General features: G+C 58.8%; 2 protein-coding genes across 2 annotated transcripts; both read right to left on the bottom strand.

Moving 5' to 3' along the window:
- Positions 1–392: 392 nt before the first annotated feature.
- HOXA6 (homeobox A6) lies at positions 393–2760 on the bottom strand. Its single transcript, XM_081102125.1, has 2 exons — positions 2217–2760; positions 393–814 (listed from the first exon to the last, which is right to left on the bottom strand). Exons 1-2 carry the CDS (start codon positions 2656–2658, stop codon positions 555–557), a joined length of 702 nt encoding a protein of 233 aa, XP_080958251.1. The 5' UTR covers positions 2659–2760; the 3' UTR covers positions 393–554.
- A 6960-nt stretch (positions 2761–9720) lies between these two features.
- On the bottom strand, positions 9721–11620 carry HOXA7 (homeobox A7). Its single transcript, XM_081102126.1, has 2 exons — positions 11120–11620; positions 9721–10146 (listed from the first exon to the last, which is right to left on the bottom strand). Exons 1-2 carry the CDS (start codon positions 11496–11498, stop codon positions 9827–9829), a joined length of 699 nt encoding a protein of 232 aa, XP_080958252.1. The 5' UTR covers positions 11499–11620; the 3' UTR covers positions 9721–9826.
- Between the last annotated feature and the right edge of the window lie 5170 nt (positions 11621–16790).

Genomic DNA, 16790 nt, shown 5'->3' on the forward strand with positions numbered 1-16790 from the left:
GCCTGGGAGGCCACCGCAGCGCTGGGGCCCCAACCTTTAGGTCCCCTCTTTGCAGTGGCCAGAGTCGATTTGGTGGTGCCCTCCGGGACTTGGTGGCGAGGGACCGGGGCCAAGATGCCCAGACACCAAAAGAGGGTGGGTCCCGGGGTTCTTTCCTCTCCAGCAACGCCGAGTCCCGAGCCAGAGGCGTGCAGAGGCGCTACACAAGACTCAGGGACGGATTTGGGGCGCGCGCTGGGATCCGGAGCGGCTTGGGCAGCCTTGGAGAGCGGGATTGTGTGTGCGGTGCGCCCAGCTCCACCGCTGGGATTGGCTGTGTGTGTGTGTGTGTGTGTGTGTGTGTGTGTGTTATTGTTGTTGGTTTTTTTTATGTTGCTGCTTTTTTTTTTTTTGTAAGAAATAAATGCTCAGGCGTTTGCAAAGCTCCGGGCTCCCCTGAAGCTGCGTAAGCCCCCCAGATGGTAGCAGGCAGGGAGAAAGGTTGGGGAGCAGGCGAAGGCAAGGGAGCAAAGCCGAGGGAGGTCGCGCCGCTGGCCTGGTCCCTGCCCAGGCGCCTACTCGCCCGCTTTTGCCTCAGCTTCCTCCCCGCTGGGCTGTGTGGAATTGATGAGCTTATTTTCCTTTTTCCACTTCATGCGGCGGTTCTGGAACCAGATCTTGATCTGGCGCTCGGTGAGGCAGAGCGCGTTGGCGATCTCGATGCGGCGGCGCCGGGTCAGGTAGCGGTTGAAGTGGAACTCCTTCTCCAGCTCCAGCGTCTGGTAGCGCGTGTAGGTCTGGCGGCCTCGGCGCCCGTGGCTCCCGTACACAGCACCTGCGGGCAGGAAGGACCAGGCGTCCGTGAGCCCGGATCTGGGCAGCTGAGCCAGTCAACCCCGCACCCCACGCCTCTGGGCTGGAAACCACTCCGCCTGCACCTTCCCCTCTCCCACAGTCTTGGGCCAAAAGCCTCCAGATGGGAGATTATTTCATACCAAGCGAGGTGTTTTCCACCTAAAATGACTTGGGGTGTGAAGTTATTGTTTTTTAAAAACCTGCTCAGTACAAAACAAAATTACAAGCAAAAGAATATACCGGGCGACCTTAATTTGGGGTACCTAAGTCATGTTTTGTGGGAATGCAGTGTGTGTATGTCTGGGAGTGGGGGTGTGGAACCCTATGAGTAGGGTAGGCACCCTGCATCCACATATGGATGTCTGTGGAGATGTGACTGTGGCCAGGCATCCCAGGACGGCTGGAGAAGCACTCAATGTGCTTTTTGGGAAATTAAGAATGGTCAGCCTTCTCAGATCTTTGCAAAGTCCCCCAAATTGTATGGCCCCATCTGAGAAATGCAAAGCTTCCTTGAAAAACAAAACAGTGGATGCTAAAGCAAAACACTGTAAGTTTTCAAATTCGCATTAGGCACTGTCCTGCTCCGAGGATTCCCTGTGGAGTTTTTGGGAGCGATGGGCCAACTGGGGTTCCTGGAAATGTAGGACTGTGATGGGCTATTTGTTCTGGTGCCAAAGGGGCCCGTGGGTGGGGGCTCCCTCCAAGCTGGGTGACTGGGATGCGGGCAGGGTCTTAAAAGGAGGCAGAAGTTGGCTGTAAGTGAGCAGTTGAGTGGAAGTGGGAGGAGGGGAGGGAGGAGAGAGAAGAAATACTGCAACTGGGGATGTGGCCCTCCAAGGCTTTGGGGTAACCCTGGAAGAGGCTAAATAAGGGCCTCTTTCTATATGAGTGTATGAAGGGCAGAAAGGAGAGGGGGTTGGCAGGTGAAGAGGAATCAGCAGTGATGGGTGCAGAAGGCCATGTGGGTTTGGGAATCTGAGCAGGGTGCTACCTGGGTGCAGTGTAGGTAGGATCTCCCTCCCATCCAGCCTGGCTCTCTCGTTAGTTTGCCCCTGTCTTGGGGCTCACATAGCATGGCAATGACCCCCCCACACACACACACACACTCCTCTAAGGTGTCACCTTACATGGACACTAGTGCCCTGCCTTCACTCTGCCTCAGCTTGATTGCTCCGTTGGGAATGGGTTGGTATTTTTTTTAATCTCTCTTTTTTAAAGCTAAAGAAACTTTGTTCATTCTTTTCTCCTGTCTTCCTTCCTCCCTTCCTTCCTTCCTTCCTTCCTTCCTTCCTTCCTTCCTTCCTTCCTTCCTTCCTTCCCTGCCTCCTTCCCCCTCTCCCTCCACTTTCTAGGGGGGAGGGTGCTGCAGGGAAATGTCTTACCCGCACAGGAGTTCATCCGCTGCATCCAGGGGTAAACAGGACTCGTGTACTTCCGGTCGGTGCCTTCGTCATGGAGGGCTTTGCCCGGCACGCTGCTGCTGTCGGATTTGTACTGCTGCTCGGGAGAAAAGTGCAGGTAGTCCCCGGGGCCCCTCTGCTTGCCACTGCCCGAGGGCGAGGCGCCACTGAGGTCCTTATCAGAATAGAAACACGAGGCCCCGTACTCGTAGGACGCCCGGTTGCAGGCCAGGACCGAGTTGGACTGTTGGTAGAAACAAGGTGAGGTGTACGTCTTGTCCGGGAGGCTCGACGCCCCGTACGAGGCCGGGAAGGGCCTCAGCGCGTCATAGCCGGCCGGGTAGAGGGGCAGCTGGCCCAAGAAGGAGTCCTGGCCGCTGGGCAGGCTCCCGGGGAAAGTGGGATTCACAAAATAGGAACTCATTTGCGCGCCCCTCTGCAGGACTGTGATTTGTTGTGTATTAGTACATCTGGCTATAACTATTAGTAGTCATCGAACTGGTTTGTTTCTGGATGGCCGAACGCCAAAAGCGACAGCAGCAAATCGCACCAGCTGACGCGGCGGCGGCCAATGGGAGCGAGCGCCGGAGCCCGCTCCCCGGGGACCGCGGCGACCGAGGCAGCAAAGTTACAAACAGCCCCCAGCCCACCCGCCCGCCGCCCTCCGGCAGATTGATGGGCGCGCACAGCCGGCCGGCCCGGCTCCCTTCCCCAACGCCGGCGGCGGGCACGGCCCTCAGGCCGGGGAAGGGGCGCCCGGGCCCCGCCAGGCCCCGCCAGGCCCGCTCTTTCCTCCTCCCCTTTTTGCCTGGTTGGGTTTTGCTGGTTTCTCTCTCCAAACAGGAACCCTGACAGCCCCGCGCCCGGAGGGGCGGTGACGAGTGTGGCTGGGCGCTGCGTGGCCGGCCCTCCCGGCCGGGGTGGAGTTGCCCCTCCCCCTGCGCTCCCCTACCCTGGGGTGCGGGTCCCGAGCTGGAGACGGGCTCTGAGAAACCAGGCCTGGGCCTCGCTCCGCACCCCTGCGCCTGCGGAGCCACTGCCTCCCCCCTTCCCCCCATCCCCCCTCCTACCCAGGGCTCGGGCCTGCCAGCCGCCGAGGGCGGGAGGCTCACCTGGAGCGACCGGGACACGGCCAAAGGTAGCCTCTTACCCGCCGGCCCCTCCTCCCACGTACAACACGACTCCTTGGAGTCCCGACTCCCGCCTCTCCAAAGGCCAGCGACTGCCTAGCCTCAAAGCACCCCCATAACCTGCGCGCCCCGTTCCGCCTTTGAACCCAGGAAACAAGAGGCCCGAAACCACTGGTTACTACCCGAAAGGGACCTGCGGAGCCGCGGCCTGGAGACGGAGCTCTGCCGCCAGCCGCCCGCGGGGCCCGCTCCCCGCGCGCAGAGCCCAGGGAATCGCCCTAAACCACCTGGACTGCTCAGAACTGAGGCAGACCCAGATGTGGAATCTCTGTCCTCACTCCAGAGGTTCGGGTGACCAGGGTCCCTGGCCCAGTCGCTCGTACAGGGCAGCTCGCCTAGGCCCAAGGCTGCGGGATAATGGATGTGCTTGGTGTCTGGGGCGCCCACGCTGTCCTGGGGTGTGTCCTCTTTCCTGGGACTGGTCTGGGGCCTGCCCGGGACAGTCGCTCCGGAACGCGGACAAGCTGTCTCGAGAGCTCAAGGAAATCGCCCGAATTGCTTTCATGGCAGCCCCAGGCCTGGCCTTCCCCAGACAGGACGAGAAAAGCCTGTCCGAGCTGCGCTCGCTTGCCTGAGAGGTGCCTTGGAGAAAGTTGACTTTTACAACGCATGGATCAGTCTCATTTTGTGAAATGGGATTGTTTCCAATGGCATTTTTTACGACTGTATTTTTGGGGCTTGTAAAACCCCCTTGAATTAGCTTTAAAATCCTCAATTCTGTGGAGATTGAAGAAACACTATTTATATGATTTGGTTGAATTCCCAGAGGGTGATTATAAGCTCTGTAAAACTCTGGCAAATGCAGAGAATGGGGTTCATACTTGGGGGTGGTGATGCCCCTTAGGAATCTGGGAACGATTTTCTTAATCTCTTCCTTGCTTTTTAATTTTTCCCCCCCTGCCCTTACTTCCCCCAAAGGGAAAAAATTGGGGGGAAAAAATACTAGGCTCAGGTTATTTAGGTGCACAGAGCCTAGCGTGCACCCCTGAAAGCGGCTGTTGCCCACCTCTGGGGGCTGTGCCCAGAAGCCTTCTGGCTGTGTGTGCCCCAGTCAGTCCAAGCTGGGAAAGTTTCTCCTTTGCATATATAAACAGGGCCTGGCAGGACAGGATAGAAATTTACATTTCCCTTGCATTTCTTCAGGGAAAGGATTAGATAGACGAAAATAAAAACTCAAGAGTCAAGAATTTTTAAGGGAATTCTTTTTTAAAGCTATTTTCCAAGAAAATCATGTTTGAATTATTGTTTCTTAAATAAGACCACCAGAGGACGGTGGTTTCAAGCAAGATATTATGTAAAATTTAAAAAACACCGTTTGGAGATGTTGATAAATGATTACGTTTATAATTCTGCTTCATTCCTCCAGGTTCCACACATTGGGGCTGGTGGCAGTTTACTACTCTTATTATTTGTTATGGTTTGACCTGGATTCTCAATCTAATAATGCTCCCAGCCAACAAGAGAATTTGATTTCTCAGCTAAGAGCCAAAAAACAAAACAAAACAACATCATATTTCTAGTTTCTATAGGCACTAAGATGAACAAATATATTAAATTAAAATCTCCACACGTTAGCCAAGGCTTGTACATATCATGTTGGCAGCTGCCCAAATCTATTTCTCCAACCAGTGACTATATATATATATATATATATATATATATATATATATATAGAGAGAGAGAGAGAGAGAGAGAGAGAGAGAGAGAGAAAGAGACTCAGGCAAGAATAGGAGCCCCGGACGGTGGAGGGAGCCTTTACTGGGATGGTGAGAATAGCCATCAGGGCTCTCTTCTCGGTCAAAGCCACACAGAAAGTCCACTTACCTTTCAGCTGCTCTTCAAGGGGGACGGGATGGCGAGCAGGGCCCCACAATCCGCCCTTTCCCTGGGCTGCCCACTGAGCTCCTTGACCTCGGCCAGCCTGGAGGACGGTCTGGCCTGCCGGTGTGGGGGGACCTTGAAGGCCACCTCCTCCACCCTGATCTCTAGCCCAGGCTAGAGCCCACAGCACACAGGTGCGGCCTGTGCTTGTCAGGGGCTCTCGCCTGGACCCAAAGCCCGCCTTCCATGCCATAGCCAGTCCTCCTCGGGGTCAGCCGGGCCCGCAGGCCTCAGGCTACCAGTGGTCTCTGTGATTTCAGAATCCCAAAGCGCTGAGATCCCCAAACGAGCGTGCGCCCCCAGGGCGCCTTAGGACGCGCAGTTTGGACAGAAGCAGCCATGACGTGCCAGGCGGCCTGTGCAACCAGTCTCCATGGTGCTGGGGGGAGGGGGACCCGAGTCTAGTCGGGCGTCCAGCTCCTGTCAGGTGGCCAAGACGGGGGAGGTTCCCGGCCAGTCAGGCCCTGGGAGACCGCCCCTTAAGTCCTCCCTCGCCCCCCTCTCCACGGCCTGCTTGGGAATCTCTGAGGGGCCCGAGCAGTCCTCGCGCCAGGCTGCACGACGCGGGGCTGCGGCTGCGTCGGTCCCGGCGACGGCCACAGCGTGGCAGCAGCGAGCCGCCCGGGCTCGGGCGCAATAAATAATGGGCCCGCGGCAGCCGCAGTCAGGCCGCCCGCGGCCCTGCGATGCAAATGCGCCGCTTTATCCTCCCCGAGTGCACCCTGAGTGCACCCGCAGTGCCCGCGGGCGCCCCGGGCCTCCACGGCCCCTTCTCCATTATCTAACGCACATCAAGGTAGTCTCTTCAGATGGGAAAACATCAACAGCCTAAACCAAACACAAAAAGAACTCGAGCCCAGAGCCTCAGGGCGGTTTCTGGTTGCTGTCCCAGGAAGCTCTCGGGGCAAATCTGACCACAAGGCACCCAGACCCAACCGTGACCGGGTCTGTGCCACCGCGCGACGTACAGCTAACCCCGCGCCTCCACCCGGGAGGCTCCACAGTCCCCTCCCCGCTTCCCGAAGGTGGGCCGGTAGTCGCCGGCTCCGCGGCGCCGAGGTCGGTGGGTGGGGGTCCCCCTATCGCCCAGACTCGGTTTGCGTCCTCCTTTCAACCTTCGCTGCGGCCCCTGCCCCTCGCAATAACATCACTCCACCGAAACTTCCCGCCAAGCAGCACCCAGACATTAACCCCATCCTCTCCTCCAACACAGAGTCCCACCCGCGCACCTCTTTCCTCTCCCTGCGCTCCTGACACCTCTCTCCTCGGAAAACCGCGTGGAGGGAAGCAGTCGCTCAGCGGAGGACTCTGGCCGGATTAGTAAGTTGTTTGCTTATTCCCCACCCCCCTCATTCCATCTTTCCCTCCACAAACCAAATCCCAGGGAACAGAAGGCGCTGTGCTGATCTAAAACGCCAGTCCATAAGGGCACTTGGCCCTAGTCTCGTCCCACCTTTCCAGGTCGGGAACTGTCCCCAGTCGGTGGGGATCAACTGAACCAATTGGGTCATGAATGAAAAAAGAAAAAAAAAATCCAAACCCGAGAGGCGGGGGTGGGGGGGGGGGAGCGCAGGGTGCAGGGCCACCTCCTCTGGGGCTAGGCCAGGTCGTCGCTGGGCAGGGGAGGGAGCTGGGGCTTGTGCGCCCGTGCCAGGGCGCGGTGCCACTGGCGAAAGGCGGGCATCCGCTGCCACCGGGAGCCAGGAGAGGAGGGAGTGCGAGCGTTTGTGTGTGTGTGTGTGTGTGTGTGTGTGTGTGTGTGTGAGGGGACGGATGTGAACCGGTGAGGGTGGGTGACGGGTAGTATGCCCCTCTCCAAAGCCACCCTGGGTGCCCTCGCCCAGGCTGCCTGCGCTGGGTGCCATCTCACCACCTTTGCTCCTGTCTCCCCACATGTCTCACCTTCAGATGGCGGCTCCCAGAAGCTCCTGCCCCTCTGACAGCTGTCGCTGGGGCAGCCCGGGGAGACGAATCGTCCTCTTTCCTGGAGCCAGAGGACGCAGGAAATTAGCCAGGTTGCGAGTTGCAAAGAGGCCGCCGCGGCGCCGGGAGCAGGGCGCACCCCACCTCCGGCGGGAACGGCCGGGCCCGGCCAGCCCGGGGCCTCGCCTCGCTCGCCATCGCCGGACAAAGCGCAGCCGAGCCGGCTGGAAGGCAGAGCTCCGAAGCAGGCAGGACGGAGCGGAGCACAAGAATGCGGCTCTATTCTCGCAAGGGAAATTATAAAAAAGTTCATGTTCACGGTTCCCATCCACATGACCGACAACGGCCAATGGAAGGGCCGAACAACTCATAAAGTTGTATTGCAAAGTTGTAAATTTTCATAAACAACAACGGATTTATGACCCTTTCCCCATCTCTAAGAGGAGGCAGCTCTTACACCGGCGCCATCTTACCACCGAAGCCGCCCCGACTTGGGGCCGCAGGTTTTACGGACGCAGTTGAGCCAGGTTTTATTCAAAGAGCAGTAAGAAGGGGGGCCCAGCCCAGGCAGGAGCCTGGAGTCGAGGTCCTCGCCCACCCCCCAGCTCACGCTGTTCTCTGCGGTCCCCACCGCCCCTCGCCCCTTCCCCAGCCCCTCAGCCTTCCCCGCACCCAGGCGCCCCCGCCCAGGCTAGCAGTGGGGTCTGCGGGCCCTGCCCCTGCCCCTTCTCAGCCGCGCTGCTGGGCTCCGAGCAACCCTCGCTTAGCCTGAATGCGGGGTGGGGACCGCGTCAGAGGCCCTGAATTTCACCTCCTAGCCTGGCGCCAGGTTCAGGGCTCATGGAAAATTCTCGGGATCAGTCGCAGGGTGATACCCCTTTGCAAGCCCACCCCGCAGCCTTAGAGGAAAGAGCGGATTTTGGATTTTGGATCCGCTCTTGGAATTTATGGAGATTTTTAGGAAGGTTCATAGAATAGAATGTACCTATTGAAGATTCCGTTTTCAGAGTATCTGGAAGATGTTTGTGGGCACACACACACAAACCAGACAAAAGTCTTCACCCAGAGAAATTCACATATACAACTGCGGACACACAGAAATGCATACACTCAGTTATGGACACGGAAGTACACGCAATTATTTACACACAGAAATACATATAATTGTGGACATAAAAATACACACACACATACACAGAAATAGATATACAAAAAGAGCTACACACATACCTATGCAAACCCAGACAAAAAGGAACTCAACACGCATACACACCAATTCACAGACGCCCAACACTTGGACCCTATTTGTCCTTCCACTTTTGCTTCCCTAAAGCCCCTTTGGACACGCACAGAGCCAGGGCGTGCTCTCTGGCCATAATGACCCTCTTCCCCAGCCTCCCTCCCCAGATAAAGCAGTCCACATTTCTTTGTCATCAAGCATCTTTATTTTTCTGTTACATAAAACACGGTTAGCTGGGCAAGACGGAAAGCATACCTTCCTGTTCCTGGAACCCGAGGCTAGAGCTGAGAGGGACGAGGGGGACGCAGGACAACACGGGATGAAGGGCACTGGGGAGGGCATTGGCTCTCTCCACCTGCTACAGTTAGCTCAAGACAACACACCATGCTCCATGGTCACCCCATTAACGCATCCTTCCCAAGTCAAGACATTGCCTTACAAATGAGCTCCAAGACCATATGACAAAAAAAAAATCTTATTCAAATATACAGTATTTGCTATTGTAGGAAAAGTCAGGGTGTACATATTCAACACGGCTGGGCAGTGGGACACAGGGGCGGGGAGGCGGGGAGCATCTCTGCAGTCCTACTAAGCAGCAGCTAACTCAGAAATCTGCAGCTAGCTTGGGAATGCTCCCCTCCAGAAGTGGGGGGTGACGGGCCTGAACTTGGAATATCCAGGCCAGAAAAGAGGGATTCTAGGTTGCAGCACTTAGAATGCTTTGGAATAAATATATTATTTTTCAATTTAAATAGAAGCCAATGCCCTGGTCCCCGGACCCCAGCACCTTCTCAGCATAGCCTCAGGGACCCCAAAGGCTGCCAGCCACAAGCAGCAGGGGCCTGGCCTGGGAGGGGCCGGCACTAGGTAGCAGGCGAGCCAGCGAGCACAAAATAGGTAGTTTGGGACAAGTAGGTAGTATTGAGAGTCAGGTCCTTGGCCTATAGGGAGGTGCCGGGTGTCTGCCAGTGTTGGGACACTCTGGGCTTCCTGGGAGTGGAGGTCCGCTGGGCTGGGCCCATAGGTAGTTTGGGGTGCCTCTCTCTGAGGCCTGTGCTAGGTAGTATTTTAGCCATGCCAGCGCAGAGCCAGCCGGCCTAGGGATGGGGGGAGGTGTCTGCTGGGGGGCCTCGGAGGCAGAGGGTACCCCCAAGGGGACCCAGTCTAGGCGGCTGCTGTCCAAAAAAGTCGGGAATTGGAGTGGATAATGGGGTAGATGGGGTACAGGTTGGGGACTGGGTTGGTTTTTTTTTTTTTTACATTTTCTTTTTATTTTTCAACTTTTGTAAATAAAATCAAAGAGTCTCTAAAGACGCTTTCCGGACTGTCTGGTGCAGCCCAGGCCCCTGCTCGGCCCCTCACTCCTCCTCCTCTTCATCCTCTTCTTCCTCCTCATCCTCGTCCTCCGCCTTGTCTGCTGCAGTGGCGGTGGCTGCTGCTTCGGGCACGGGCCCCTCGGGGGCTGCAGCAGCCGCCGGACCTTCGTCCTTATGCTCTTTCTTCCACTTCATGCGGCGGTTCTGGAACCAGATCTTGATCTGGCGCTCGGTGAGGCAGAGCGCGTGGGCGATCTCGATGCGGCGGCGCCGGGTCAGGTAGCGGTTGAAGTGGAACTCCTTCTCCAGCTCCAGCGTCTGGTAGCGCGTGTAGGTCTGGCGGCCCCGCTTCCTATCAGGCCCTGCAAGCAGACGTGTGGACACACGGACACATAGACAGACAAGCGGATGGGACCATAGTCAGGACAGTGCCTTCATCAGGCCACTGACACAGAGCTCGGCCCTTCCTGCGGCTGGACCCAGGGCGCGCTCCCCTCTGCCTGCGCCCCGCTCTGAGCTGGGGGAGGAGCGAGACGGAGAGGGGAAGACCCCAACGGCCGCGCCAGACGCACAGGCAGCTCCCTGAAGAGGGAAGGCGCAGAATCCCCAATTTACAACCGCGCTTTCCAGCCGGCTAAGCTTCCACAATGTCCTGCTTCCCCCTGACAAAGGGAAATTGTAAATATAGAGTGTGGGCAAGTGCGAGACGCCCCGCTTTGGCCATTCAAAGACCAGTGGGGCCGCTTCCCTGACTGGCTAGGCCAGTAGGCGACCCTAGGCAGCCCACACTCCAGGGGCCCCCTTCGTCCCTAGCAGCTCGCGCCCCCATCCCGGGACCTCCCTAGGTCACTCCAACCCTCTGTCCCCGCTCCAGCCCTCCAGCCCAGCCTTTAGATGGCCCCTGGCACGGGGGCTTGCGAGGGGCCCTGAAGGGTTCGGCTCTCACAGGTTTTGAGAAAGAAAAACCAGGCTGAAAGGAAAAGGAGGAGGGAGGGAGAGAAAGGCAAGGGAGGGAGAAAGAGAGAGAATTGCGAGCAAACAAACTGAACGTTAAAATTCCAAGGCAAATGGAGTTAAATAAATTTACGAGGATTGAACCCATTAATTGGGCCATAAAAAGTTTTATGAGCCTCATTTACATACAATGCTACGGGTTCTCCACGCTATGGCGCCTCGACTCTAATTAGAACCAGAAAGGCAGCGCCGCCAGAAGTCAGGGGGCCTCCCGCCCGCCCGCTCGCAGCCGCCAGGCTCCCAGCCCCGCTCGCTCCAGCCCCGCGCTCCCGGCTCCCAGCCGCCCGGCCGCCCGGCCGCCCGCCCAGCGGCTGTGCCTACCTGAAGACCGCATCCAAGGGTAGATGCGGAGATTGGCCTCGGCCGGACCGTGCAGCGCGCCCTCATCCACCTTGTCGCAGGCGCCTTTGGCGAGGTCACTGCAGAGCCCGGGGATGTTTTGGTCGTAGGAGGCGCAGGGCAGGTTGCCGTAGGCGTCGGCGCCCAGGCCGTAGCCGGACGCGAAGGGGCTCTGGTACAGGGGGCTGTTGACATTGTACAAGCCCGGCACGGTGGACGCGAAGGCGCCGGCGCCCGCCCCGTAGCCGCTTCGCTGCGAGTTGGGCGCAAAGGAGCAAGAAGTAGGCTCGGCATTTTGGAACAGAGAAGCCCCCGCCGTATATTTGCTAAAAAGCGCGTTCACATAATACGAAGAACTCATAATTTTGACCTGTGATTTGTTGTCCGGCAGCTTTCAGTGTCGGTTTTACGAGGTAGCGTGATATATGATAACATTACACCCCCAGATTTACACCAAACCCCATTTTCTTTTGGACGGAGCTCGCCGCAGCACGTGACCGCCCACATGACCGCCTCCGCCAATCTCCGCAGCCCTCACAGGTGGTCTCGCTCCGCGGGGCCCGCGGCCGCCTAGAATGGAAGGGGAAAGGGCTCCAACGAGTAGCCCACGCCCGTGCCCGCGCGTGGCCGGCCGGGCGCGTCCTGCGGAGAAAGGACCCCCGGCTCCGCGGGGCCCTTCTGACCGCCGCCAACCTGGACGCCTGGCCTGCAGAGGCTGCGCGGGGCCGACAGGGCGCGACCGAACCCTGGACCAAGCCTGCGGGTCCTCTCTGCCCACTGACCCCGCCCAGGGAGGGTCTCTGCACCCCGCGCACCCCAAAGTGGCCCCGTGGGCAAGTCTCTGCGCTGGGTGAACCGGCTCTTTGCCCGCGTCTCCTCCCGCCCAGGTCCCGCGGGCAACGGGCTGACTTTGAAATCGGATTCAGACGGGGCCGGCGCAGCGTCGTTTCCAACGGCAGCGAGAAGGCCCCTGCAGACTGGAACCATGTGGTTCGAATAAAGTCAAGGTCTCCGGGCTTCCTTTCCTTAATCAGGGCGCACTGTTTATCTGCCCTAAAGGAAGCGTGAAGCATTTACCTGTTAATGAGCCTCATTCGCCAACAGATTTACTAACGTGGGATTCCCCTCCCTCCTCCGGGACACCGCCGGCCCCTCGGGCTCCGTGCTTTCGCTTTGGGCACCTGCCTGGCCTCTGGCAGCCCCAGAAACGGATGGGCATTCTTTTGTCTCCCCCCCCCCCCCAGCAACCCTGGATTCTCCCTGGCTGCACCAGGTCTCCCCCAGCTTGGAGGAGCCCCAGGCCCTGCAGCTTTCCGGGTACCACTTGTATCCTGAGGTTTCTGGGAGCCTTCCCTGTGGCCGGCCACCCCTGCGCTTCTACCGCTCCTCATGGGCCTGAGTGCCTGGGAGCAATAGATGCTGTAGAGCAGTTTGGGGAGGAGAGAGGGAGGCCCAGGCACCTGGGGACTGCAGCCCACGCTGGGTCTCCTTTACTTTTGGAGACCCCCCCCCCAAGGCCGCCCAGCTCTAGCTGCTTCCCCTTTCCCAAGATCAGTTCACCAAGAGTGGAGAGCACAGTAGTCACACTCCCTCCCATCCAGGCCCCCTATGCATGGAGCTTACCTTCCCCAGCCTCCAACCCCTGCCCTGGGCAGGGTTGGAACAGCCAAAGTCCCTGCCGTTCACCGCTCCTTTGAGGGTGATGGGGCGAAGCCTTCCCCCTAAACGCCTCGTAAACTGCCCAGGCCGAGCTGGGAGCCTGGCCGGCAGGTCAGGACGCCTTTTACTGCTCAGCTCTATTGCACACCATAAACCCGACCTCACAATGGAATTGCCCCGGAAATTCTCCTCTAGATTATAGAGTTTGGTTCTTTTTGCACAAAGCGCTTCCCATCACTTTCTGAGGGTCCAGGCCGCCCCGGTTCACCACACCCTCTCAGGGGGTCCTGGGAGCACAAAAGGCAGCGGAGGGCTCAGACCCTGATGCCAAGGAGCCCCCGCTCTGGCCTAGTGGATGACCCGGTGCTGGTGGGGAGGTGGGGGCTGTAGGTGCAGGTGGGGTCAGGGTGGTGTTCCCTGGAGGTACAGGGACCATGGGGGCGATATCCGGGGTACCCTCCATGGCAGAATAGGATGCTAGCTGTCTTGCTTGGGGAAAGGAGGGGATACGTCAGGAAGGGAAGAAAACACAAATATTCCAAATAGCATCCATTTCTGGCAGGAAATAAAACCTCAGAAAGTTCAAGGAAGATGAAACAAACAAGAAGGGGACGAGGAGAGCAAAGAGGAGGAATTAGACGGCTTTCGACCAATAAATTGTTCCTTGAGTGACACAGCAAGAAGCAAGGAGAAAGACCCCGGCCACAGAAGGCTGTCTGTCTAGACTCGCGTGGCTAAAGCAGCAATGGCGTTTCAAGTAGAACCTGCCCAGAGGGAGCTGACCCGACAGAGAGCGGGGAGCGATTTCGGGAAGTGCAGGCAGGAACGCAGTCCTGGCCAAGAGCTCTGAAAGTCCCCACCACAGGCTCTTCTCTGCCTGCGTTTGTCTCGGGTCTCGGGCAAGTCCAAACGGTCCCGGCAGGACACGCTGCCTTTCTGCCTGGGCCAGGCAGGATCCAGATACTTTCCCGCACGATCCGGCCTCTCTGGACCCATGTCAGCCAACGGGGCCAAGTCCCGCGGGTGCTGGAACCTCCCTTTCGTTTCTGGCTTCTCCCGCCCCTCCGGCCTCCAGTGGCAGCCTTTTAAAACGAAAAGGCCAGGCAGAGCCCGGCTGGCCAGAAGGCCTGTGTACCCGCGTGTTCTTGAGCCATTGGTTTCCTACATATTTGGCTGAAAAGACACCATTGCCCTGGGTTATTCGTGATCATAGTCACAGAAATACTCCCTGACGCGGCCCGAAACAGGCACGTGTAGATGGGGTTCTCCTTGCCCCTGTCCTTAGATAAAGACGCGGGCCTCAGCCGCCTTGGGGCTGGGTCCCTGTGTGCCAAGCAATCTGTGTTTCCCGGACTTTTTGTTATCGGATTGTCCTCAACATTTAAATCCAGCCAAGAATGTAAACCCAGCTCTCGGGCAGCAAGTGGAGCCTGCCAGAACTCTGCGGCTTCTCTAAAGAAACTGCGGCTGCGGTTTCTATCCGCGCCCAGGCATCGGCTCTCTGTCCAGTAAGCAGCCCCCAGTCATGGCAGGGGGACAGGTCCATCCCCGAGGAGTGCCCAGGAGCTGGGGCTGCCAGGGGATCTCGTCCAGGCGGCTTCCGGGGAAGCGGGTCCTGGGCAGGGCAGCCGAGCTGGGAGAGCCACTTCCCAGCCACCGGCAGGCCAAGGGCAAGAGAGGTCCCTTCCGCCTGGCAATGCAGGAGGCCTCTGAGATACCCCGGCCTGCACCTACCTGGGCTCCGGGACCTGGGGAGAGAAGCAGTGGCCACCGAGCTGCTCCTTTGCCATTTATCTGCAGCGACATAAACCGACCTTTCCATCTGCTGTGGGATGCCGGGCCACGGACAGCGCTTGGGAAGTTATAAAACCCTTCTCGCCATCAGCTGCTGTGAGACACCAGGTTATATAATGAAATGTAATGAAGGCGTGTGTCTGTAATGCCAACATGTGTATATAGACAGAGAAAGGGAAGGAGAGAGAGCACACGCGGGAGAGGGAGGAACACCCCCGAGAGATGTCAGCCAAAATCCAGTCCCCCGTTTTATAGCGTGTACAGCCGGCGAAGCAGGCTGTAAACATTTTGTGGGCTTGGCAGAGACTCTTACAATCCAAATAAACGCCGGTGCCGTGTTCACAGGCTGGGGTGCTTCTTCGGAGAGTCCTGTTTGCTTTTGCGTTTTCTCTGGGAAACTATGTTGCAGCCGGGGCTGCTTCTCAGCTCTCGGGGTGCCTCCTGGGAGGCTCCGGACGGGCAGGTTCTCCCCGAGGGTGGGGGGCGGGATGGGCCTGATGGGGTCCCCTCCCTCCTCCTGGCTCCTGAGCAGAGGATGCCGGAGCAGCCTCAGTATCTCCACTGTCCAGGAAATTCAGCGGCGAGAGAAAGCAGGAGCGGCTTTCGCGATGTGAGCGCCTATTCTGGAGCTAGGGTGTTATTTTAATTCTTTTAAACATCACCTTTATTTTAGAATAACCAAAGCAGTGCCTGGTCTGTCCCCAAGGATGCCCATTTCTAGGCAACTCGGCCGCCCGACCTACACTAAACAGACCAAGAATGTCTACCCCCCATTTCCAGCCGCTTAATTTTTATTGTCACATATTCAAGGCAGCCGAGTCCCCGGGTTCTGGCTCACCCATGGTGCTGGGTTCTGGCTCACCCGTGGGTGCTGACTCCTCGGGGGCCTTTGCCAGGGCGCAGCCTCTGGGGGGGTCTCCCGGGCTCCAGGACCTTTGGTCCGGTTGCGCCCTCTGCACACCCTCGGGGGGGGGGGGGTCACCAGGTCCAGGGGGGGCTGTAGGCCGTTAGTCCCGGTGTCTGTCCGCCAGTCAGCTGGGTTCTCCGAGCGCGCGCTGCACCCAGGCGTGTCCGGGGCTGGAGACCGTGACCCCAGCAGGGTCCGCGCGCCGGGAGCTGCAGTCCTGCCGGGCTGGGCCCCCGCGGTGGAGGGGGCCAGAGGGGGCCGGCCCGCGAGCCCCCGCCGCGCCGCTCGCTCGTTTCCCAGTGAGGCATCCTCCCTAGTGGGAGCAGGACGGGAAAGTACACCGCTGCTGTGCACTCAGATCTGGGGCTCCGGTTCCAGAAAGGCTCGCGTCAAGTCGACATCTTAGGAACTTTCCAGGGTGGCGGCGGCGGGAGATGGCGGCGTGGGCGCCTCTTGCGTGGAGTCACACTGCCATCTGCTGGCCGGCTCGCAGCACTGCAGCCCTCGCCGCCGCGCCTGAACTTCGTCGGCACCGCCGCGGGCCGGGCGCCCCACTCCCGGAGCCCGCGAGGCCGGGTCCCGGGGGAAGGGGGGGTCGGGGGTCTGCGTGGGTCCGGAATCTGCGCTGCCGAGAGGGCAGTGCCCATAAAAGAGAGCTGTTTCCGCAACCGCTTTATCGGCGGCAGACAGAGCAAACAAATGAAAGGGCTTTGGTGGAAAATCTTAATTGGGGCTGGACAGTTGTAAACTCATTAAGGGCCGAATTCCAGACGGTTCGCAGACCCGGCCTTTATGGCGCACCCTGCGTGCCCATTCTTTGAAGTCCCTTCTGTCTGCAACAACACAGGGCGTCCAACCTGGCGGCGGGGTGGGGGTGGGGTGGGGGTGTGAGGGGCGCCCCATCCCCGGCGCGGCGCCCTGGTTCCCCTTTTACGTGTCCGAATCCAGATACCTTTGCAGAAGTCGCGGGGGATGGGGGGGGGGGTGCCGGGAGCAAGAAAAGAAAAGGGGGAGATGAGGCCGAACCCTCCGGTCACATCTAGAAGGCGCTCGGGCTCCGAGGCTGTGCCGTTCCCCGCAGCCCTTTACACCCCATAAACAGTAACAGCCCTCATTTTCTTTTATGGCGCTCCGGCTCCTCGCTTGCCTGGGCCCTGCCTCTGCCAGGACTTGTGCTCGGGGAGGGGCGCGCGGATCAGGGCCCAGCACCACCGGGCCTCCTGCCCTACAGGAGGTGGGGGTGCAGGGGCGCAGGCCTTCGTCTCCCGAGAGCTTGCGAGCTTCCAAACATCT

This window comes from Myotis nattereri (genome assembly GCF_964212035.1).
Source record: "Myotis nattereri genome assembly, chromosome: 11".
Taxonomy (NCBI): Eukaryota; Metazoa; Chordata; class Mammalia; order Chiroptera; family Vespertilionidae; genus Myotis; species Myotis nattereri.

Excerpts from the sequence above, each read along its gene's own strand:
- HOXA6 (XM_081102125.1), bottom strand. The coding sequence starts at position 2,658 with ATGAGTTCCTATTTTGTGAATCCCACTTTCCCCGGGAGCCTGCCCAGC. Across the intron at positions 815-2,216 it reads GCGGATGAACTCCTGTGCGG|GTGCTGTGTACGGGAGCCAC; the intron begins GTAAGACATTTC and ends TCCTGCCCGCAG.
- HOXA7 (XM_081102126.1), bottom strand. The coding sequence starts at position 11,498 with ATGAGTTCTTCGTATTATGTGAACGCGCTTTTTAGCAAATATACGGCG. Across the intron at positions 10,147-11,119 it reads CCCTTGGATGCGGTCTTCAG|GGCCTGATAGGAAGCGGGGC; the intron begins GTAGGCACAGCC and ends GTCTGCTTGCAG.